Here is a 24,177-nt window from a genome sequence, read left to right as displayed (position 1 = left end):
CCCCCCTGTGTGAGAGGGCACAGGGTGGGCCTGCCCTGCCAGGGGTGCCTCACCAGGTGGAGGATCCCAGCACCACCTCCCAGTAGTGGCAGCCGCTGTCGATGAAGACGTTGCCGGCCGCGCCATAGCAGCCAGTGCCGCTGAACCGCTCCGGCGTGTGGCTCTTCTTCAAGGAGCTCTCGTCCTTCTCCATCTGCAGCCCATCATTGGAGATCTTCAGCTTCTTGTGGGCCATCTTGGGGTCCAGCTTGAATGGCTGGCCTGTGGGGAGGACACACAGGGTTAGGATTTGGGTTATTGGACCACAATGCAGGAAAGGGGCTTCTCCACATCCCCCGTTCTCAGCTCTGCAGATTTCATGGTGGTTTGCTGGGGTGTTCTCCTCAAAACCACACCAGATCTGGGTGACGTACTAGAGCTCCAACCAACCTCCTTGTCTGTCAGTGATTTCCCTCTGGAAGTACCCAGACTATCCCTGGATTTGCAAACAAAACCCCAAAGAACCAAACTGAGTTCAGGTGGGTTTTGCTGCTGTGTTTCCACCTGAGATGCAGTGAAGTGCACACAGGCACTGGAGGATGGGGATCCACCTGCCTCAAGACAAAGCAAATGACAGCTGCAGAGAGCACCCCAAGTCCTGCCAACACCTTCACCCTCACTGTTTGGTATCCAGCTCGGGGCTGTGTTCTCCTGCAAGCTCCCATTTTGGCTACAGACACAGAGACCCAGCAAGGAGAAACTCTGACACCACCACAGCAGTGCGGTCCTGGGCTAGGGACCCCAGAACAGCCAGGAAACCCTGCACACAGACACACAAGGAGAACCCCAGGGCAGTTGGGAACTTCTGCAAAGAGCGGAACATCAGCGACAATGGCAGCTGCAGAGCAGAGCTCATCTGTGCTCTGTTACCTGGTAGCTCGTGCTGATTTTCCTCAGAGCCCAATTTGCTGAATAATTGAATTGAGAAGCCTGAAAGTAAAGCTGCAAATTGGGAGTGACCTGCCCCCTCCTTCTTCTGGCTGCTCCGATCTTTCTGCTGTATTTTTTCCTGGCAGTAATGCAAAGAGACAAGCTATGAGGAAGTGAGGTATGAAAATACTTGGCTCCATCAGGAGAGAGACACTCACAGCTCTGTTTCTGAAGGTGACCCCTTACTAAGGTCAGTGTGAAGAACTGGAGCCCAGCCCTTGTCGCTGGTTTGTGCTGGCATGTCCTGGAGCCAGGGCTGGAGCTGCTTGAGGCAGTGTGTGCAATGGGCTGGGAGGGTATTCCAGAGAACACACCATGCACCTCCTACCATCAACCCCCTTCCCAAAATATCACCCTAGCACTGAGAAAAAACACAGACTTACAGAAGCCATGATGGTCCCCACCTCAATCCCCCAGCATAGGAGCTGCCGCAAGAGGAAGGGGGGCTCTGACTGCAACCCTCCCTCCTTGCTCCTCCACCACCAGCAGCCTCTGAGCCTCCCAGTCACTGCCCTCCAGCCCCCAGCCCTGCCCTACAGAGAGCAGAGGGTTCTCATCATTAACATTTCCTCTCCTCATTAATATTTCCTCTCCTCATTCATGTATATCTCCTGGGCTGGCCACTCAGATTTCCTTTATCCCACAAATTCAGCTTGCTGGGATATTCCTGATAGCTTTTAGCTGCTCATCCCTGCAGGAGGCTCAGGAGCTGTGGGGAAGCAGCGCCAGCTGACACAGCCCTGGGCATCACTCAGCTGGATCAGCCCTCCCCTCCCTGCAGAGAGGAAATCCTGTCTGGCACTGGGGGTGTGAGAGCAAGGAGGAAGCACCAGGAACATCGTCAAGGTCACTGGAATGCAGGGATGGAGCCAGGCTGAGGAGGTGGGTGCTGGAGCTGCAACCCCACCCTGCAGGACCCCAGACACCCACCCACCTCCCCTGGGCCTCACAGGGCTCCTGCACCCAGCACAGTGCCAGGGGCTCAGCAGCATCATCAAGTCAAAGGAAAGCCATAAATCCATCCAAATCTGTGGATCTTTTCACAGATTCCCTTATGGGAAGGTTCTGCAGGGGATCGTCATGCTCCCTAAAAACACCTGCATTAGCAGGGTTCAGTCAGTAACAGTGATCTGGCAGCCCTGCCCAGGCAGCAGACCCACTCCTGACATCTCACGTGAGATGTGCATGGAACCATCCTGGAGCACACTGGGGTCTTGCAAGGAGATGCAGAAATCAGGAAAAGCCAGAATTGTGAGGGAAAATAGGGCCAGGATGTAGTGGTCAAGGAAAGGGCTGTAAAATCCATTCCCCTGCACATAATTTATGGCCAGAGCTGGGCCTGTCCCTGCATTCCAGCACTTCCAGCAACTTTTGGACACTTGTTCCTAAATAAGTCGTGCTCAGGCCCAGCCTCAGCAGAGGATGGTGTCTCTGTCACTGAACCAAACCTGTTCTGCCAAGCCGCTCTGGTCAGGAATGCAGATTTAGTGCCAGCACTGAGCAATGATTTCCTGTGCTGTGGAAATTGCTGTCCTGACACTGACCTGGAGATGCAGAGATCTCTCTAGACTTCCCTTCAGGAACAGAACACGCTGTGCAATGCGCTAATGGCCCTTTCTGTGCTGAGCTGCTACACTCCCACCAAGGTTACAGCAGTGGGAAAGCGTGGGTGTGATATCCTCTGGAAAAGGAGAAACTCTGGTCCCAAATACCAGCAGGAGGAAAAGCCACTGGGGGCAGTGGGACTGCAGCACCACTGGACACCCAAAGGAGCCCTTGCCCCCTGAGGCTGGCCACAGAAGGAAATAAATCAATATCTATTATATCCATATATATGGCTAAATCCTCCTTTGAGAAATTCAGAAGCTTCCACAAACACAGCTGGCACAGGAACACCAAAATGGTGGCAGACAGGATGTGCCCATCAGTGCCACATGAGTGGGAAGTGAGGAACAAGCCCCTGTGGAAGGGGCTTTAGCACACACAAACCCACAACCACATACAACCTGTGCAGTGTCTCAGGTGGGGCTGCTCCAGGTGTCAAACACAAACCACAAACCCCAGAACTCTGTCTGTGCCAGGGCAGCTCCAAGAGTTCAGCTTCTCCTAAACACATTTAACCTTCCTTGGCATCCCCAGGGCACTGGGAAGAAAAACTTCTGCTTTGTGTGTGGCTGCAAAGCCCCATTCACCACCATGGAGACACTTTCCAACCTTAACGCTCTCCAAATCACAGCTCTCTGCAAGCTAAGCCACACACAAGAACCCAGCTGCCCTGTGACCCCTTGCATCAGCTCCAAAAAGCCAAGGATGTAAAGGCACAGAAGAATGGACTTTGAGACCCCAGGGATGGGGGCTGACAGGAGCCCCTGGCACCACGTGGGGGATCAGGAGCCCATCCCTGAGGCAGGGAAGGACCCAGGGGCGATGAGCACTCCATTTAACCACAGGTGTGTCCATCCCCCTGCCAGCACTCCCCCCAGTTCCCAGGCCACTCTTCCCCTGGCACCTACTGTTGGTTTTGAGGCGGGCGGGCTCGCTGTTGCGGCTGCCGGCCTGGTTGATGGCCTTCACCAGGAAGATGTAGCGGGTGCCACTCTGCAGCCCGTGCACCGTGTAGTGGTTCTGCTTGATGTTGGGCACGATCATCCAGCTGTCCATGGAGTTGTAGAGACCTGCAGAGCAGGAGAGGGGCAGAGATTGATCCCCAGGGAAGGACAGAACACAAAGCCCCTGTGCAGAGCTCTTGGCTATGTGTCCCTTGGAAGGATTTATAGCCCTGCCTGCAGAGTGGCTGCAGGGAAACTTCCAGAGGTGATAAATCCCAGCAACACAGAATCTTCTCCATTATCACACAAAGGCAATGTTGGCAAGGCAGGGCTACGGCTGCAGTGCTGGCACCTTGGGATGGGGAAAGGGAGCAGAGAAAGGGAAATTCAGCCAGCAGCACCTTCATCGTAGCAGATGGCAGAGGGAGGTGTTGGTGCAGAGGCCACCATCATCCCACCATCATCCCATTATCCTTCCACCATCATCCCACCATCCTTCCACCACCACCCAACTGTCACAGCCTGCCTCCTCCTGCTCCAGGGCCCCAGTTTGCAATTCCAGCAGCAGAAAGGGATTATTTCCACCCAAATCCATGTGCTTGCAACTGAATCTTGCTACTGCCCAGTCCTCAGTGCTCCAGGGTAGGAAATAACAATCCATGGCTAAGGAAGGCTGATGCTTGGCCCCTTGAAAGGACTGGTCTGCAGAGGGATGCAAAGAAAATGAGCTCCCAGTGAAGGGATCCAGATGCTTGGAAATCATTCAGGAGGCTGAACTCTTTCTGGGAATGGGAAGGAATGAAGAATCCAAGACCACGGAGGTGCCAAGCTGGATGCTGCATTGATTTGCAATGTCTGAGCTACAGGGCCTGGCATGTGTGGAAATGTGTGCCACCTCAGGTGGGGTGGCACAGGAAAGGGGAAAAGCCTTGCACAGTGCCACTGAAGCTGTTCCTGGCACCTGCATAACTGGGATGAGGATCACCTGCAGCTGGCATGAGCACCTGAGCTGGAACTGGGGACAAGGATGCTATGGGGCTCAAGAGAAACCAGGGCAGCTATCACAGCACAGGGCAGGGCTTTGAGCCAAAAGGGATAAGGAAGGAGTAGCTGGAGGCTTCCTAGATCTGCTGAGAGGTGAGGAGTGCATTGTGAATTTGGGGTGACTGGAGGTGGGGTTCATCATGTGCAGGGCTGGGGGGTAGGAGCTGGGAATGCTCCACACCCCTTTCACAACAGCTTCCAGTTCATTTACCTTCAGGGCTGCCTCAGCTGCAGGACAACGGCAGGTTGCAGTCCCTGTCACCCTGAATTTGGTTTGGGACACACATAGGAATGGCTGAGGGGCACAGAGCAGTGTGATGTGAAGTAGAAAATAAAACAGATGTGATCCTGATTGCAGCCTGCACACAGAGCTGCTCTGGCTGGAGCACATAGCTCCCAGCCCAGCCTGGCCATGTCACCCCTGCAGGAGGGACCAGCTGGGGAAGCTCCAGCAGGAAGAACGAGGTGGCTGAGTGGTGACAACAAGGACTTGACCTTCCAAGTAGGTTTCTTCAGCAAAACAGCCTCAAGGAGCTTGGCCTTGAAGACCAAACTCCTCACTGCCATCCTGGCCAAAGCTTAAAAAAACCCCCTTTTATTGCAGCACTCATCATCCATAAAAATGTCCGGCTCTTGCCAAACTCTTGACTTTGATGGAAGCATGAAGGGGATGGGTTCCACAGGCCAACTGCACACCTTGGAAAGGTATTCCCTCTCCTGGTCAGGCTCCAAGCTCCTGTTCCAGTGTCTCCTCACACGAGTTCTGCCAGTCCCATCATCCAAACTGTGCTATTCCAAGGGACAGTAAGTTATTCATTTTCTTCTCAGGGATTTAACTGAAGTTTTCTGCACTCCTCCTTCCAAAGGAAACGCATCAGCTTGTCTTCCAAAACAGGGTCAAAGGCTGGGTTGGGAAGGTGAGATCCAGCTTAGAAAGTCACAGGGAACTTTCTCTGCCAGCTTCCTGCACATTTCAGAGTGCACTGAGCAGCCTTCCGGAGCTGTGACACTGCCAAGGTCCTGCCAGCATGACAGACTGATGGCTCTGAGACAGACTGACAGTGCTGAGGCAGACTGACAAACCCCCACTCTGAGGCACCTGGTCAGCACTGCTCACAGCAGCAAGTGCTGCTAGGAAAACCAGCAATAAAACTTCCTCACAAGTCACAGAGCACCAGAGGTTCTGTCCTCAGTCCTCAAATCAATCCCGTCCCTGTGAGACAAATCTGTGGCAGTGTACGAAAACAAGGAGGTATGGCAGCAGTTTTTATGACAAATTACCTGGAAATGTGGCTGCTCCAGAGGGTTTATAAGCCACATGATTATCACCCACAGAGCAGCCAGTGTTGCTCTGGGTGTGATCCCAGGTACAGTAGCTGGGAGATGAGCAGAGCCTCCAATACTCCCTATGCTTCCCCAAGTTGGGGCTGGTGACACCAAGTGCAGACCAGAGAACCTGAGGGATGGCCCCCAGCACAGCGAGGGCTCCACTGCTCCAATCCACCAGTCCTTGGCACATCCTTTGCTGCTGTTTCCTGCACAAACACCCAGCCTTTAAACCCACTGAACCTGAGACCCTTTCCTTTACAGAATCCCAGAAAGGTTTGGGTTGGAAGGGACCTCAAAGCTGATCCAGTGCCATGGGCAGGGACACCTCCCACTGTCCCAGGCTGCTTTGGACACTTCCAGGGATGGAGCAGCCTCAGGATGTCTGGGCAATATGGAATTCCCTGCTGAAGGAGTGAGACTTACTGATGAAGTTGGCCTGGCCAGTGAAGATGGTGTACTGGAGCTCGTAGGAGCTGACGCTGAACTCGTCCTCGGAGATCCAGTGCACGGTGATGGTGTCATGGGAGGCTGTGCACAGCTCCTCCCTCACTGATGGTGGGTTGGGTGCTGGGGGAGGGCACAGAACACACCTGGGTCAATCGGGGCTTTCCTTCCTCAAAAACCCACAGCTTTTCTGCTCATATGACCACTGTGATGCGCTTGTGGCAGGAGTAGAGTCTCTCAGCACTAAAAACTCCCTCATTTCATCTGTCATTGAGTTTCCCACATCCTGAGGTCAGAGCACAGGGTTTTCACTGCTGCTCCATCAGTGATGCCCCCACCCTGAAACAGGCTGAGAACCCACTTCCAAATCCACCTGCACTGCTTGCGGAATAAGTGTTTCATCCCACAACTGATCTGGACACGCTTGTGCTAATCTTTCACTGGAAGCTGATCTGAGCCATGATGATCAAATCGGATTTGAGTGAGTAGGATGTCCGTGCCTCCCTGGAGCTCTCACCCCGCCAGGGCTCCAGCACAGGCTGGCCCAGCAGCTGCTGCTGCTCCAGAGCCCCTAGGGCAGTGATCAGCCTGTGCTGTGGCATCAGGGCAGCACCGAGGGGCCACTGAGGTCCTGCCCAGCAGGGTTCATAATTCAGGACCAAGTGACCCAGAAAAAGGGCAGGGAAAGGGAAATGCTAAAGCACAGAGTGCCTTGGAACAGTAATTTCACGAATACAAGCCGCACTGAGTATAAGCCGCATCGCCGGATGTTGGCAAACATTTTGTTCTTTGTCCATAAATAAGCCGCACCTGAGTATAAGCCGCTCTGTCGTTCGCAGGGAGGACCCGCGTGCAAACAAAGTTGCCAAATAGTAACAGAATCGCAGCATGGCGGGGTTTACTGGCTCGGCTCGGGCCATGAGGGCTCAGGGCTGCCAACAGGGCTGGGCAGCCCAGCTCGGCGCTGCCGCTCAGTGGCGGGGGGGCACAGAGCCCGCCGGCACCTGCGGCGGTGGGAGGCGGGGATGGAGCCCCCCCACTCCTGTGGCGGCGGCACACGGGGACGGGAGCCCCCCGGGCTGCAGGGTCAAGCAGGAGAGAGCCCCTGCTTCCCCTGTGCAGCGGGGCCAGCAGGAGGGAGCTGCCCCGCCTTCCCCACCCCCGGTGCTGCCTGCACGAGCAGCTCCACCCGCTGCGCAACAGAGTAACCAATTTGTAACAACCGCGTAAACGCCGGGTTTTACTGGCAGGTGCTCGACTTTAAAGTTTGCACTCCCGGGGTTGAAAATGTCAGAAAATTATTCACATATTGGCCGCTCCTGAGTATTAGCCGCATTTCTGGTGTGGGAGCAAAATTTTGGTCAAAACGGTGCGGCTTGTATTCGTGAAATTACTGTAATTGGTTAATACATCATTCCTCCTCTGTAATCCCTATGGATCCTTACATAATCCTTATCCCTCTTGCATCCTCATGGGCATCAGCCTCCCCCACCAGGTCATGGAGACCAGAATTTTTAAGCTTTCTGGACTTTTCCATGGGTCCTCCAGGAACAGCAAGGTAAAGCAGGAGGATGGCGACATGTCATGTCCTGGGGACAGCCCAGGCCCTGCTCTGCCACAGCTGACCTGGTGCCTGTTACTGGTTGAGCCCTAAAATAAGTGCCAGCCCCTGGTGGAGCACAGGGCAGGGGGCTGAGGGGAGACACCTGAGCACTCACCTGTCAGATAATCCAGCCCCTCCAGCAGCTTCTTCTCTCTGGAAAAATCTAAAGCAAAGTTTTCAAAGGCATCATTAAAATTGATATCTGGTATCAGGACTTGAGAGGATGCAGTTGCCATGGCGACCCTGGAAGGAAAGAAGGAACCATCAGAACAGATCAGGGTGCACGAGGGAGGCCCAGGGATGGGGGCCTCATTGTGCCTCACCTGCTGTCAGAAAAGCAGCCTGGACCCACAGACCACTGCTCCCACCTGCACCCACAGACCCCTGCTCCCACCTGCACCCACAGACCACAGCCCCCACCCAGGAGAGGGCCCTGGGCTGGGGACAGCCCCCTGAGACTGGGGGGCTCCATCCCTGGGGTTCACATCTTTGACTGGCCCTGAACTCCCCTTGGATTGGCATTTTCACAACTGTCCTACCCAAAGGAAGGGGGATGGCTTCCACGCTATCATTAGGACCTGCCATGCAGCACCTGTCCTGCGAGGGATGGGGACCTGCCCGGGGTTTATCTGAGGATAAACTCAGATTTAGCACAGTGGGACCTGCAGGGACAGTGGGGATCTCTGGGGAGGGGACTTGGGTCATCCCTGAGCAGGGACTTCAGGCAGGGGCCAGCTGCAGCAGCAGTGCCCCAGCCCAGCCCACCTCTCAGCCACGTTCCTGGCAGTCTGCAGGAAGCGAGCGTGGTCGTTCTCCTTGAGGATGTGCTCGGCCTGGTTGATGAGCACCGTGGAGCGCTCCAGGCACTGCCGGCAGTTGGCGACCTGCTGGGCCAGCTTGCGCAGCTTCATCACCTGGGGGGACACGGGGGCTGAGGAGGGGCACAGGGGGAACCCCCTCCTGATCCAGGAGCAGTGACACATTACAGGAATGTCCCCACGGCTCTGGGGAGGGAGCACAGCAAAGCACTTCCCATGTTCAATTTTGCTGGGAGGGGGAAAGCCCCAGGGCACAGCCTGGGCTGCTCTGAGGGTGCCCTGTGTGATGGACACTGGAGATGGAGCTTCTGCTGACCCTCTGACATTTGTCATTCCTTTCAACCATGACCATCTTGGGTGCTCCCTTCCCCTTTGGGGTGGGATGCTACACAGAGAAAGCACTGGGAAGTACTGGAGGAAAGGCCAAAACACTCCCACAGAGATGAGGGTGAGAAGCAGTTCCCCTCCAGTTGTGCTGCAATGCAGAGTGTACAGCCTCTGCTCTCTCTGCAGCACTGGACTGTGGCCCTTCAATATTAATTCCACATTATTCTATTAGAACCTCAGCAGTGAAGAGCCCTGAGGAAGCTGTCTGGAGTGATCCAAGCCTCTGCACCAACTTGTCACGCTAACCAGCACCCTGTTCCTCCTCCAGTGCCAGCCAGCACACGCTCTGTCCTTAGTACAGGAGCCCTAGGGCAGTAGGGGCAGACACCAGATTTGGGGTGGCAGTGACAGACACCTGGATTTGGGGTGGCACAGAGGGCAGCACCAGGGGACACCCCGAGTCTGGACAGGGAGAGGCACCAGTGCTGCCCACAGCAAGCCCTGGAGCTGGCACAGGAGGGACAAAGAGCTGGCACCCCTCACCTTGGTCTCCTTGATCTTGACAGCGATGACCTGCTTGCGCTGGCGGATGATCTCCATCAGCTCATCACACTCCTCCATCAGCTTGGCCTCGTGCATGGCTGTGTTCACCTGGTGAGCAACAGCAGCACAGGGGTTGGGAGGGACACAGATCACAGGATTTAGGAAGGACACACAGCACACAGGTTTTAGGAACTCATTCAAGGCTGTGCTCACAGTGGTGCACATACAGAGTCGCAAGCAGAGGTCCCAGTCCTCTGCCTCCAGGGATCCCAGTATCCCTGGTAGGATGGACAGGACAGGGCAGGACAGGGGAGATGCACTTCATGGAAGAGGAATTGAGCCCTAGCACTTCATTAAAGCACACTACAGGACAGAAATCAGTTTTCCTAATTTTATACTCCCAAATCCCTCTGAAATGAGGCAGCCTTCAGTGAACCACATTTTTGCTACAGGATCTTTTTTTAAACCTGGCCAGCAGATTATGCAACACTGGAGTGGGAGACAGCTGATGGTCTGCAAAGAGAGCTCCACTGAGGAAAAACAGCGGAAAATCTTCCCAATCTGCTGCATGTGGCAGGGGACAGGGAACAGCCCTGGGGCTTGGAGCCTGCAGCAAGCAGCTGTGGCAGGGATGCTGTGGCAGGGATGACGTGGCAAGGATGCTGTGGCAGAGCATGGAGGGGGTACTGCAGAGCAGCACTGCTCCACTGGCAAATCCTTGGCTCAAGAACACCTGAGCACTGGCAAAACCACTCTAGGGAGGAACCAACTCCTAGGTAAATGCTGATTTGGGTCTGAAGACTCAGCAGGTGCTGTGGCTGCAGGAGAGCAGGGCAGCTTTTAGTTGTCACAATGGAGAGAAAAAATCTGTCACTCACCTAAGTGCTGGGGGAAAATGTGCTAGGGACAACAGTCCTGGATTAAACTCAGCTCTGGGAAAAGCCTGTCCTGCACCTCGTAGGGATGAGAAACAGCATCTCAGCCCACAGCCTGAGTCACACACAGTAAACCTCCTCCTGTGTGCCCGAGCAGCTCAGAGATGGAGTACAGGACCCCTCCCACCTCCACAGTCCTCACAGGATTTTGGCTGTGCAGCAGTGCCGTGGGGACAGCAGGAGCTTACCTGAGGCTGCTGTGACACAGACCCCACATCCCACACATGCAGCTTCTGCTCGCCCCACAGGGGGGACACTGGGCTGCCACCACCCCTGTTTTACAAACTCAGCTTCTCTGCTCTCCTTGCTCCACATTTCGGCCACAGGATTTGGCCATGTCAGCCTCTCAGGGCAGCCCCCCATGCACCAGAGTCACTCTGAGGGGCAGGACAGGCCCTTGAGGACACTGGCATTGCCCTTCCCCAGGGTGAACCCCTGTCCATCAAGGTGCTGGTGGCTCTGGACATGCCAGGAGATTGACACTGAATGTGTCTCTGAATGTGTCTGAGGGGCAGAGTGCATGAGGATTGCATGTGCCTGCCTGTGTGCCATGTCCACAAATAGCTCAAAAGCAAAATTCCCTGAATCAGATCGATGGGGGGCACAGATATTTTCTGCTTCCCAGTTTACTGTGCTCTCTGCAAAGGTGCCTCCGAGGGCCTGGCTGTGCATTCAGCAGAGCTGAGAAATGTTACTGAAGCTGTTATTTTAAGCAAAGAGTCCGACAAAGATGAAAACTCACAAACTGTGTGAGAAATGACAGCTTAGCGGTCTCAGACTTCGAGGATTACACAGATATACCAACTATCTCTCAATTTATCCTACATCACGTCATTAGACATTGGAGCTGGATTCAAAGGAAGGGGTTTGGAAGGACATCCAGCCACATCCTTGCTCCATCCCTGGTGGGTTCTCAGAGCCAAAGCATGGCCCAGCAGAGCAGCAAGGGCTGGTGACTGCCACCAGAGCTCTGCAAGGGCATCCTGGCTCCTTCCCTCTCTGCCAAACATCCCTGTGCTGTGTTCCCAGACTCAGTGCAAGCCCAGAGCCCTGGGGAAGAGGAAGCCCAGGAGAGACAGCTCCAACAAAGCCTTTCCTGCTGCAGAGTGATGCACAGGCAGAGGGAAGCAGGACAACACCAGTGACACAGAAGGCCAGCACTGCTGCACAGCCAAGTGGGATTTTTCTTTTTCCTGCTCCTTATTTTGGCTGGAAGCTCAGAGCATCTCAGCCCCCTCCTCCTCCTCTCTGCACACTGTGGCAGTGGCTGCCAGCTACTGGCACTCACAAAAAGGCTGCTGCCATCAGTGCCTCTTGCCAGATCATTGGGACAGCACAGAGGGAGTGGAGAACAAAGCACTGCTGCTGCTTGCAGGAACTGCAGGGCCTGAAGCACCTCCAGAGCCCCAGAGCTGCTCTGACATGCAGGTGTGAAGGACGAGCTGCAGCAACCTGAGGAGATGCATCATGGATGCTTTGCTGTGGGCAAATGGCTCTAGCACAGGAGCCCTTGTTCTGCTGCAGCATCCCTGCATCCCCTTGCAGCACCCCTGCATCCTGCTGCAGCACCCCTGCATTCCACTGCAGCACCCCTGCATCCTGCTGCAGCACTCCTGCATTCTACTGCAGCACCCCTACAACACACTGCAGCACCCCTACAACACACTGCAACACCCCTGCATCCTGGTGCAGCACCCCTGCAACCCACTGCAGCATCCCTGCATCCTGCCACAGCATTCCACCTCAGCATCCCTCATCTCACTCACACCATCCTGAGGCAACAGCCACACATCCCACTGCAGCACCCATACATCCCCCCCAGCCCTCCTGCACCCTGCTGGGCCCATGGGGTGGCTTGTGGGGTACAAGGCAGGCACAAGGCCCGGGGTGCTGAGGGTGCAGGGAACAACTGCTGAGTTCTGGCACTGGCAGCTCCCCCTGAACCCAGGTTGGGATCCCAGCAGCAGCCTGGGGTTTGTCCTGTGGGAAACTGCTGGTTTGAGGAATGGCTGCATGCCTGGTGTCACCCAGCTGAGAGCTCTCTGCAGCCTCAGTGTGGCCCAGCTGAGAGCTCTCTGCAGGCTCAGTGCCACCCAGCTGAGCCCTGTTCTAGCTCAGTGTCACCTGTCAGGCCCTGTTCCAGGCTCAGTGCCACCCAGCTGAGCCCTGTTCCAGCTCAGTGTCACCTGTCAGGCCCTGTTCCAGGCTCAGTGTCACCTGGCTGAGCCCTGTTCCAGCTCAGTGTCACCTGTCAGGCCCTGTTCCAGGCTCAGTGTCACCTGGCTGAGCCCTGTTCCAGCACAGTGTCACCTGTCAGGCCCTGTTCCAGGCTCAGTGTCACCTGGCTGAGCCCTGTTCCAGCGCAGTGTCACCTGTCAGGCCCTGTTCCAGGCTCTGTCACCTGGCTGGGCCCTGTTTCTATGCTCCATTCCACTCCTCCACCAGCCCAGCTGCTGTTCCAGCACAGAGAAGGGCCAGGTCCCCCCGCCTGGAGCCAGCCCAGCAGCCCATGGCCCTTCTCAGTGCCTCCCAACCCTAACAACTCCTTCAGCCCCCTGGGAACCATCCCTGTGTCCTTCCCTGCCCGGAGCACCCCTCACACTCATCCCACAAAAGCTCAGGAAAGGCCTCTGGGGTGAGCCCTGCATTCATTGCCCCCTGGAGCTGGGAGCTGGCCCAGCACCCCCAGCCCCTCCTGGCCCTCACGCACCTCCACCTGCTGGCAGATCTGGATCAGCTTGGCCATCTGGTTCTCCAGTTCGCTGTTGCGTTTAACCAGGTTGGTGAGATTTGTCTCCAGGGTTTGCTGCAGGCCCAGAAATGGGAGAAAGAGGAAAAATAGAGAGATTAGCAAAGCTGGAGTGTCTCCAGTCCCCTGTGACAGAGACCCTGTGCCACCCAGCACACTGCCTGAGTGACACTGGAGCAATTTGGGGCTGCTCACTGCGCAGGGATGCCCTGGCCTGCCTTGGTGCCCACAGGCTGTTCTGGGAGAAGGAGGGGATCCCCATTTGAGGGGATTCCTGCCTCAGTTTGTGGGTGTTGCCAATGTCAGGGACACAGCACTGCCAGTCCCACATGTCTGACAGGAATCCTTCAGAACAAAGCACTCCCTACCTGTTGCAGCACTTGTCAGGAAATGATGCCCCATTAATATTTTAAGCTCCAGGGCTGGAAGAGGGTCCCTGAGGTGGTTCATTCATCTGCAGGTAGGAAGTGCAGTCTGAGGCTTTCATCTGACTCCAGCAGCCCCATAAACATGGCCCCTCTCTGCACAGATGGGTAACTGGGGGCTACTGAGCCAGGAAAACTTGAATCACAGGCACAGGCAGAGCACTCATTCCTGAAAAACCACTGCTTCCTAAAAATACTCCCAGCTCATTTGCAGCCCTGAAAATTGCTGGCCAAGGGCGAGTAAGGCAGAAGGCAGGAGCAGGCTGGAGAAATGGAATAAAACCCAGGGAGCCTTGGCTGTGCCAGAAGGGTTTGCAGAGTGGGGCTGTACAGATAATGGAAAAGGCAGCTGCTCCCACCCCCCCTCTCCTCACAGCCCAATATTATAAACATCATTTTACTCCAGCAACGAGCATTTCACTTGCTAATTGCCTCCCTCATCACCAGCATGGCTGCGCCGAGGTTGCAGCTTTGAACTCTCACCAATCTGCTTTAATCTCCTGGGTGTGATGGAGGGCTGGGGTGCAGCTTTGAAGCACACGTGCCCACACCCCACCCGTGCCCACACCGCATCTGCAGCACCCACAAACACACACAAATCCTGTCCCCAGCCCCAGCCCCTCCTCACACACCCTCTCTGCCAATGCTGAGGTGTTGCTCTGGTGTCAGCCATGGTTCCTCTGCTGCCCCCCTGCCCTCAGGGCACCCCCAGACCCTGCCCACCCCTCTGCACCCCAGCAAAACACACATGGAATGTTTCCATCTGTCTGACGTGCTGAAACAAATAAAATGGGCTTGAAGCCTGCATCACACCAGCTGGTTATTTTGTAGGTGTATATAAATTACAGGAATTACAGGGGTTGGGTTTTAATTGCTTTATAAAATGCCTGTCATTCCCCCAAACCTCCACCTTCTGTCCTGAAATACAAATAGGTGATTTCTCTACAACTGGGGAGACAAGGGAGAAAAAGTGATAAAAAGGCCTTGAGCAGGAGTCACTGGTGCTCTGTGGGGAGAAGGGCCTGGGTCACCAGGGCTGAATCTCTCCCATCCCATGTCAAGGACCCACAGGATCAAACCCTGCCAGGGAACAGATGCCAAATAAATCCATTTCCACCCAGGCAGAGGAGAGCAAGCACCCAGCACTGACCTGCAAGTACCAATGCTCGTGTTTGTTCACAACGGGAACAATGGGCAACAACCTGATTTTCCTTTTCCTCCAAACACCAAACAAGCAGTTGAACTAAGGATGAATTTCTCTGTTTGAATAAGGCACCAGGGTTGCAGGCTCAAGACAACCTCAGGAACTATAAATACGTGGTGTCCTCCTGTTCCTGGAACAGCCTCTGAGCCCCAGAAGGTGCCAAAGAACAGCTCCCCACACCTCACACACACTTGGGGCTGGGGGGATCCCAGGGGTTTGGGAAAGCCTCAGATCTCCAGCATGAACCTGTGGGTGTGAGATGGCAGGACCTGGAGAGCTCTGGAGCTGGGAAAGCCCTAGGGAAGGAATGCAGGAGTGAGAGACTCAGCCTCGCATGATGGCATAGAGGGTGTCCTTTGGCTCTGCCTTACCCCAGACAGGTTTCTGCATTCATCTTCATGGGAAGGCAGCCAAAACTGGAGAGTGATAGTTCCAGTGATTTACTCACGGCTTTTCTCATTGCCCCTGCTCATCTATAATCACTTTCAATAACAGAGGTGGATCTCTGCCCTGATCCTCCTGCACACCACAAACACAAATCACGTGTGCATCCACAACCCCTCGCACAGGCACACAGGCACCAAGTCAAACCCACCCCAAAACACTCCCTGCATGCCAAATCAACAGAGAACCAGTTCCTAGAAGCCACCAGTATGCACCAGCCTCATCTGGACAGGGCAGGGGATGAGCACCTGCAGCAGCCATCTGGGATCCCTGCCAGGGTGTACAGCCAAGCCCTTGGGGCTCAGGATGTGCTGCTAGGTCCCAGCCTTGTCAGGATTCCTGCTGGCTGTCCTCTGGCTTGTCCTGGAGCAGCACAGGGAAGTCAGGACATGGCCCAGGGCATCAGGAGACTGCCATGGAGCTCCTGAGGGAGCTGCTCCTTTTCTAAAACCACAACATTGTTGGTAGCACGAGGCAGCTGTGATTGCACTGGAGCCCCAAGGTGGGAACCTCCACCATGTCCCTGTTCCTGGGCAGACACTGCTCTGCACTGAGCTCCTGCCCCAGGCACCCATGGTGGGGGTGATGAAACTTATGTGCTTTGTCTCAGGAGTGCTGGGGCAGCTTTCTGGGGAAGCAGCAGCTGGGCAGGGTGACCTGCAGGCAGCTCCCACCAGGGCCATCCCAGCCCCATCTACTCTGAGGGGCTTTTGGAGCAGGACAGTGACAGTGGCCTTGGAACAGCCTCCTCTGCCTCTGCACTGCCAAACTAAAATCACAGAAGTTTGGAAGGGACTGTAAAGCTCATCTCATCCACCCCCTGCCACGGCAGGGACACTTTGCATGTCCCAGGCTGCTCCAAGCCCTGTCCAACCTGGCCTTGGCCACTTACACTGACAGCACTGCAGACCAGGCTCCTCTCAGTGGCCACAGCAGGTCCAGAGCCCAGCACTGCTCCCATCCCAGCTGCCATGGCTGCACAGAGGGATGAACGTGGCACTGCCCACTGCCAGCTCTGCCAGCTGCATATTCAGGGGTTTCAAACTGCAACAGGGGAAATTCAGGTTAGGGATCAGGAAGGAATTGCTCCCTGGTAGGGTGGGCAGGCCATGGCAGGGTGCCCAGAGCAGCTGTGTCTGCCCCTGGATCCCTGGCAGTGTCCCAGGCCAGGCAGGCATTGGGGTTGGAGCAGCCTGGGACAGTGGGAGGTGTCCCTGCCCAGGAAAAGGGGTAGAACAAGATGAGCTTAAGGTCTCCTTTAACCCAAACCATTCTGCAATTTCGCAATTCTATGTTTAGAATCAATTCCCAGCACCAAGGAAAAAAAAACAAAAAAAAAAACCCAAAAAAACTTTGGGGGAAAATATGCACAGCCAGTCAGCTCCTGGGCTTTGCTCAGAGAATGTCCCCAGACAACAGGACAAGCGACAGAGACAGGACTGAGCTGCCATGTGTGACATTTATGCATTTTAAGACGCTTTGGAGCAAAACAGACTGAGCAAGAGCCGAGACCTCTGCCAGCATTCAGGGCTGCTGTGGCTCCACTGGCAGAGTTGACCTAGAAATCAGCTCTACATGGCACAGGGGGCTCTGGGGGCTCTGCTGGGGCTCACTCGACCAGGGGGTGTGGTGACATCCCCATGTCCCCTGAGCAGGGTGAGCAATAAAACAGCAGCTTCAAATCCATTCATCAGCTTTAACCCCTGATGATCTATCAGGTTTAAACCCTGCCTGGCTCCTTCTGGCTGGGGCAGGCAGGCAGGTGGGATCCATGCTCCTGCACACAGCATCCCAGGCTGCATCAGCACTTACTGTGTCTTGTGTCTCCTTGGAATTTAAATTGAGAAGAGAAAAACTAAAGCAGAAACCTCGAGTAAACAGGGAGACCTGAGTGTGGGATTTGCAGCCTGCACATGCTGCTGCTGGATCAGCACATCTTGCATTTGTGTCCTGTGGGCTCCTCTGCAGCATCTCCTCTTGGTCTGAGCCACCAGCATCGCCCAAACCTGCCTGGTTTTGGGAGCAAACCTGGTGCTAAAAGCACACTCAGCCTGACGTCTGAGCACCAATTGTCAAACATAACCCTGGCACTGCTGGCTCTGAAGCCAAAGTGAACAAAATCCTTTCAAAAATATAAAATACAGGTAATGCTTCATTCCATAAATATGTATAATCCTCTTGGAGTTCACTGGTAGGAAGGCAATGCATCTCTTGAAGGAGTTCTGTGAATACCTGGCAGGCAAAGAACATCATCAACGTTTTGGGGAGGGGAGGGGAGGGGAGGGGAGGGGAGGGGAGGGGAGGGGAGGGGAGGGGAGGGGAGGGGAGGGGAGGGGAGGGGAGGGGAGGGGAGGGGAGGGGAGGGGAGGAGAGGAGAGGAGAGGAGAGGAGAGGAGAGGAGAGGAGAGGAGAGGAGAGGAGAGGAGAGGAGAGGAGAGGAGAGGAGAGGAGAGGAGAGGAGAGGAGAGGAGAGGAGAGGAGAGGAGAGGAGAGGAGAGGAGAGGAGAGGAGAGGAGAGGAGAGGAGAGGAGAGGAGAGGAGAGGAGAGGAGAGGAGAGGAGAGGAGAGGAGAGGAGAGGAGAGGAGAGGAGAGGAGAGGAGAGGAGAGGAGAGGAGAGGAGAGGAGAGGAGAGGAGAGGAGAGGAGAGGAGAGGAGAGGAGAGGAGAGGAGAGGAGAGGAGAGGAGAGGAGAGGAGAGGAGAGGAGAGGAGAGGAGAGGAGAGGAGAGGAGAGGAGAGGAGAGGAGAGGAGAGGAGAGGAGAGGAGAGGAGAGGAGAGGAGAGGACCATCTCCAGTGTCCAGGGTTGTTGTAAGGGCACTCCAATCATGTTAGCTGCTCTTGCTGCAGGTCTGGCTGGGAAGAGCCCCATGGAATCCTCCCAGGGAGTGTGAGAATGTAGAGATGGAATTTCCAGGGAAAAAGCCTGACACTGATGTGAGGCACAAAGGTGTGTCTGAACAGGAGATGCAGTGCCACCAACAATTACTAAAGGCACAGGAGCACAAACTACCTGAAAGAGTATCAACAAACACGTTTTGCCCCTCGCCCTCTGAGGCTCTGTGTGATTCACAGCCAGCAGAGTTTGATTAGGAAAGGCCCTGTGGGGTGTGACGTGTCTCAGGAGTCCAGAACCATCCCAAGGCATGGCTGGGCTGCCACAGCCTCCCACAGCCCTTCCAACACTGACAGCATCTCAGGGCACAAACACCCATCCCAGGCTGCTAAAGAAAATCTGGGATTTGGCAAGTCATTTATGCAAATTCCAATCCACACTTAATAAACAGCCGAGTGTCTGTGGCAGAAATGAAGAGATGCAATTCAAAGGGAATGCACTGAGCAGGGAGTTCAGTGCTGGGGAGAAACTCATGGAAGATTCATATGTTCCCAAAGAACATCTGGTTCCATTCAACATCAAAAAAGCTACTTTGTGATTTTCACCAGATAACGGGTTTATCAAAGATTTCCTAATCACTTCATTCAATTCCTATCTCACCTCCCAAACCAAATTAGCAAAATTCAAGCAAAAGGTAAGGCAGAATGCTGAAGAAGGTGCCTGTTCCCCACCTCCTCACTATCTGGGCTGCACATCAGGATTGAGATCTGGCTGCTCCCAAACAGAACGGGAAGCACAAAAAGTGGCTGCAAAGCAGAATTCACACCAGGAAGAAATGGTCTGAATTACAAATACAAAATTAGCTGGGGAGTGAAGCTAAAGCTCCTGCATTGTAAATTATGGTAGGAAATAGGGAATTCTGCAGAGATCAGGCAGACCCAGCAGCAGAGGTCAGTGACAAGTGACAGGGTGACAGCAAGCCTGACTTGTGCTGTGAGCATGACACAGGATCCAGTTTTACTGAGCCAAAACACTGCAGAACACGGTTTTAATCTAAAATATTAATTGGCAATAAATGCATAAATGATGCCCGCAAATGGCTCAGGTTCCAGCCTGTTTGTCCCAGTCTCAGGCTGGTCTGGTGCCTCACCCTCCTCATGCTCCTACTGCCCCTGTCAGCCCCTCTCTGCTCCCTGCCCTGGCACTTCCAGCTCCTGGCCCCAGGGCTGTGACACCCATCTGGAAGATGTGACAGCCATCTCAGGGCTGTGACACCCATCCCCACAGCGTGACACCCAGCTCGGGGCTGTGACACCATCTCGGGGCTGTGACAGCCATCTGGAAGATGTGACAGCCACGCCACTCCGGGGTGCATCCCAGCAGCAGAAACTGACCTGGGCACTCAGAAGCACCAGAACCTGTGCCAGGGAGCCCCTCCATGCCAGCATGGCACAGACAGGTGAGCACTGCCAAGACTCCTGAATATCCCCAATTCCTCAGCCTTCCTTTGCCCAGGCTTGTCCCCACACTCCCACCAGGGGCTGTGCTGGACAGGGGCTCTGAGCTGGCTGCCAGTCCCTGAGAACAGCACAGAGCCCATGCTCAGGACCTTCCCTCTGCCAGCATCCCCTGAAAATTCATCTTGCAACTCCCAGAATCAAACAAGCTGATCAAATGCTCCAGCAGCTGGCTTTAATTCCCTGCTGATCCCACTCCTGCACACACTCGGAGTTTCTCCTTCCTTCCCCCAGCCCTGCAGCAGCAGCTGGAGGAGCTGGAGCCGTGGGACAGTGAATGGGGCAGAGCAGCAGCAGCAGGAGAGTGTCAGGTCTCACTCACACACACCTGTCCCTGCTGGAGGATCCCCCTACATTCCAAACCTTCTCCAGGCAAAAGGAGCTCCTGCAGATGCCAGAGCAAAGATCTACCGCTTTATTTTGGAGGGCAATCCTTCCAAGGATTCCCTCCCTCCTGAGGGAGGGTGTGATGGGCAGGAGAGCCCCACAACAGAGAGGATTCCCAAAGAAACATCCCTGGGAAAGCCGTACCACTTGGTGGCATCGCTCTCAAAAGCTTGGGCACGTGGGGACAGTTTGCTAATGAGGATTGCAGCGATTAGAGAATGAAATTATCTTGTGCAGCGCACAACAAACAATGCTAATGGTGGGGTAATGTCAGGCAGAATCACAGTGCATTGGAACACCACTGATAGCACATGTTAAGCAGACATGTAATTACCACTGTGGCGCCTCGATAATATTAATAATGCTGCTAATTACACTGATATAAATAGCAAGATTAATTGTCACAAAACATCAGTGTCAGGGTTGAAAGGCAGCTGCAAACCTTGCACTTTCACCAGCACTTGGGCACTGGGGCTGTCAGAGAGAGCACCTGGCACCGATGGCACTCAGAGATTCCTGCTGGCACCTGGCAGCACCCAGAGGCTCCTGGTCACACTTGGTGGCACCCAGAGGATCCTGGTCACACCTGGTGGCACCTGGCAGCAGTTGACCCCAGTGCAGGGAGCTGGCAGGAGGCAGCAGCAGCAGGATGGCACAGCCAGCACTGAGCACAAAGCTCTCCCTATCCCAAAGGGACGTGAGCAGCCCAAGGACAGCCAGGACAATCCTGGCCATGTCCCCACACAGCCCTGGCAGCCTGATTTGCTCTGCATTGACAAGGGAACAGCCTGGCTCAAGGACACAACCTGCTACTTTCCCCTGATGCCTTGGAGACAGAGGAGAGCGGCTCTGGGAACCACTGATGAAAATGTTCTTGAATTAGGGACTTGCCATGTTCCTGTCCAAGGGAGCAAGAGAGCCCGCCAGGATGGTTTAGTAACCCACATCCCCCTACTGGTAGGGCAGATCAGGAGGAAATGGGGACAACTGGAGAGCTCCCCTCTCACCCAGAGATGTCTCCTGCAGTGAGGCTGGCATGGAGCAGCTCAAGGCATGGGCTGGAGGGTGACACCACAACCAGGGTCTCCCTTCCTCCCCTCCCCCGGCAGAACAACAAATCTGGATGGAAAAAGTGGAAGAAGTGGCAGAACGGATGGGTCCCTTCCATCTCAGGATATTCTGTGATCCTATGAAGTGTGAAGCCTGTGGAGACTGCTGCTGCACAAAATAAATAAATAACCTCCTCCCAAAGCCCTGTTTCCTGTGGGATGTGCCTGCACTGAACCAATCCTTCCACCTTCCCACACAGCATGTGAGAGCTGTGGGGACATGTTCACCCCCACGAGGACAGGGGGGCACATTCACCCCCATATTCAGCAGGGCCATCCCACATTTCCTGGGGAACCTGCCCTGAGCCACAGCAGGGCAGTGGGAGCTGTTTGGTTGGGGGCTCCAGGCTCCCTGCCCACACCTGGGAGCAGATCTGTGGTGCCCAGGCTAGCAGGGCACGGTGGGGCACAGCCCTGGGCTCCCACAGCTGCCTGCCACGGGGCTGGCTCTGGCTGAGGTGTGCTCGTGGAAAGGCACAGTGAGACTGTTAAAACCAGCCTGCAGATGCTGAGATAGAGCACTCAGTACAAACTGAGCCTGGGGGGGAATGCACCAACGCTGGAGAAGGCTTTAACCCCTTGTGCATACGCAAGCAGAGAGTCCCAGTCCTTCTGCCTTTATCCCTTTGCTCTTCTGCTTCTAGAAGAGTAAACAAAATGCCTAAACCTACCAAAAAGTCACCGAAACCACCACCAAGCAATGGCACAAACAGCATTTCCAGAGTTTCTCCTGTGGCCAGAGCGTGGGGACTTCTTTTGCCCCTGCAGAGCATGGGGTGCTGGAGGGGACTTGGCAGAAATGCGGAGGGCCACTGCCCTTCCAAAGCCTTTTATTCCAGGGTCCCACCAGCCTGGGTGGCTCTGTGGCTGCCACAGTGCAAATCCTGGCCCAGCCAAGCCTGGGCACTTCTCCCTGCACAGCCAGAGTGACTCTGATGGGCTGAGCCCCCCAGCCCAGGGCTTTTTCTGCCCATCTCAACTCTCTCCTGTGTGCCCCAGCACGCCACCAGTGCCAGCTTATCCAGCATATCTTGGGCACAGCCCCATGGATTACTCACAATCCAATGTTTTACGGCAACAGGCACGAGGGAAGATGCCTGGACAGGTTTTCCCTCCTGGAGCCAAGGGCCCTGCCTGCTGTGGCTGCCCTGGGGCTGGGCACAGCCACTGCTGCTGGCAGGTGCCCCAAGGTGCCCAAAGGCAGCAGGGCTGGGCAGGGCAGAGCCCAGCCCTGCCTCCAGCCAGCCCTGCTGCCCTCCTCATGCTCCAAAACCACCACCAGGAGCACCCCAGGAGCTCCCTGCCTGTGCCATGCTGCTCCCACCTCCCTGCAGCCCACCTTCAGGAATGAGACCAGGAACCCACCCAGCCCAAGGCAGGCTTCTCCAGAAGTTACATCTGGGAGGCGCGGAGGGGAAGGAGCCTTTGTGCAGAGCACAGAGTAAGTGGTCCTGCCAAAACCTGCTCCAGCTGCTTCAAACTTGGCTAAAGCTGCACCCAGGGAAGTGCAGAGCTCCCACCAGCCCTCGCTCACTGTTCCAGAAAAAAACCATCCATTTCTGATACAAGGAGAAACTTCCTTCTCTCCTGGGCACTGGGAAGGAAACAGATCTGTTCTGTGACACAGCCAGAAAGGAGAGCCTGAAGCATCGTGGGCAGGACCCCAGGGTCCCTCAGGGGGCTGCCAAGGGGCAGGGTCACTGTCACCCCCTCCTCACACATGCAGACCATGCACAAGGCTTGGACGAAAGCTCCCAGCTGTTTCTCTGGGAGAACCCAAGAGCACCCAGCTGATTCCCTGGCAGAACCCAAGAGCACCCAGCTGTTTCCCTGGCAGAGCCCGGCTCAGGCTGGAGCCTCCATCACTGTGCAGCAGCAGGACAAGGGCTCTCCAGGGGCAAGCAGCAGCCCCTGAGCCCCCTGCCAGACCCTGCCCACCCCTGCTGCCCAGTGCACCCATTCCATCCATCTGGGATGGATTCCATTCCATCCCAGTGAGTCAGAGCCCCAGGGAGTCATGAGGCTGCCTGGAAAATCCCAGAACATAAACAAACACCTTGTGGGTTTGCTTTGGTGGTTTTTTCCCCAAGCCTTTGGAGTGGATTTGAGTCAACGTTTGAGCTTCTCTCCAAAGTCTCAGCATAGCACACATACCAGCCCCGGGATGCTTGATTTGACACGAAAGCTGAGGCTCACATCCCCTCTCCTCCCAGGGGAGGGGCTTCCCAAAGGCCTCAGACAGCTGGGATGGTGCTAGAAGCAGAGGCACCCTTCAGCCCAGGGTGGATGGATCAGCATCACAGCACAGGGAGTGCAGAGCACACCCCAGCCCGTGGGGTCTGGGACTGACTGCGAGCCCCAATGGGCAGGGACAGAGAGCCCAGGAACCCCAAAGCTCCCTGGAGCAGCTCCCAAAGCTCAGCACTGGAGCAACACCTCAGGAGGACTCATGTGGAAGGGACAACAGGAATTCCCACATCCAGGAAAATCACAGGCTCACCTCTTGGTACCCTTGGCCACCCCAGCAGGAGCTCAGCTGCATCAGCCAGGACACCTGGGTCATTCTCTGCAGCAGAGGCTGAGTTATTACAATGAGAGGCTGACACAGGAATCCTGCAGGAATCCTGCTCCCTGCCTGCTCCTGGCCCCATCCTGCTCCAGCAGCCCCTTTCCTGCTCATCCACCGATCTCAAAGACTCTTTCAGCTCTGAGCAGTGTCAATAACCCTCTCACACTGATCCTCCTGGCAGACCCCAACCCTGAGGGTCACTCACTGAACCTTGATCTAATCTGCTTTTCTTCCCTTTCTCCCCCCCATCAGTCCCCTCATCCTTCTTTAGAGGCTCTCTTTGCCAATGGGAACGTTTTGTTCCCTCTGACACCACAGATTTATGTGCTGGCAGGGCTGCACAGCTTCCACGAGAGGCCTCAGCCTGGCTCTGAACAG

At 55.3% G+C, this 24,177-nt stretch overlaps 1 protein-coding gene across 3 annotated transcripts in view; it reads right to left on the bottom strand.

Annotated features, from left to right (window-relative positions):
• MID2 (midline 2) overlaps positions 1-24,177 on the bottom strand; it is a 53,382-nt gene that overhangs the window by 4,036 nt on the left and 25,169 nt on the right. For all 3 annotated transcript variants that reach the window (XM_033072323.1, XM_033072324.2, XM_033072325.2), the window contains exons 3-9: positions 13,272-13,367; positions 9,627-9,734; positions 8,704-8,852; positions 8,054-8,181; positions 6,315-6,458; positions 3,483-3,644; positions 54-261 (exon numbers count right to left, since the gene is read on the bottom strand). In XM_033072323.1, the coding sequence (XP_032928214.1) occupies positions 54-261; positions 3,483-3,644; positions 6,315-6,458; positions 8,054-8,181; positions 8,704-8,852; positions 9,627-9,734; positions 13,272-13,367 (995 nt within the window). The remainder of the gene's footprint in view (positions 1-53; positions 262-3,482; positions 3,645-6,314; positions 6,459-8,053; positions 8,182-8,703; positions 8,853-9,626; positions 9,735-13,271; positions 13,368-24,177) is intronic.

The sequence above is a fragment of the Catharus ustulatus genome, chromosome 14 (assembly GCF_009819885.2).
Source record: "Catharus ustulatus isolate bCatUst1 chromosome 14, bCatUst1.pri.v2, whole genome shotgun sequence".
Taxonomy (NCBI): Eukaryota; Metazoa; Chordata; class Aves; order Passeriformes; family Turdidae; genus Catharus; species Catharus ustulatus.
This window is presented reverse-complemented; position numbering and strand designations above follow the sequence as displayed.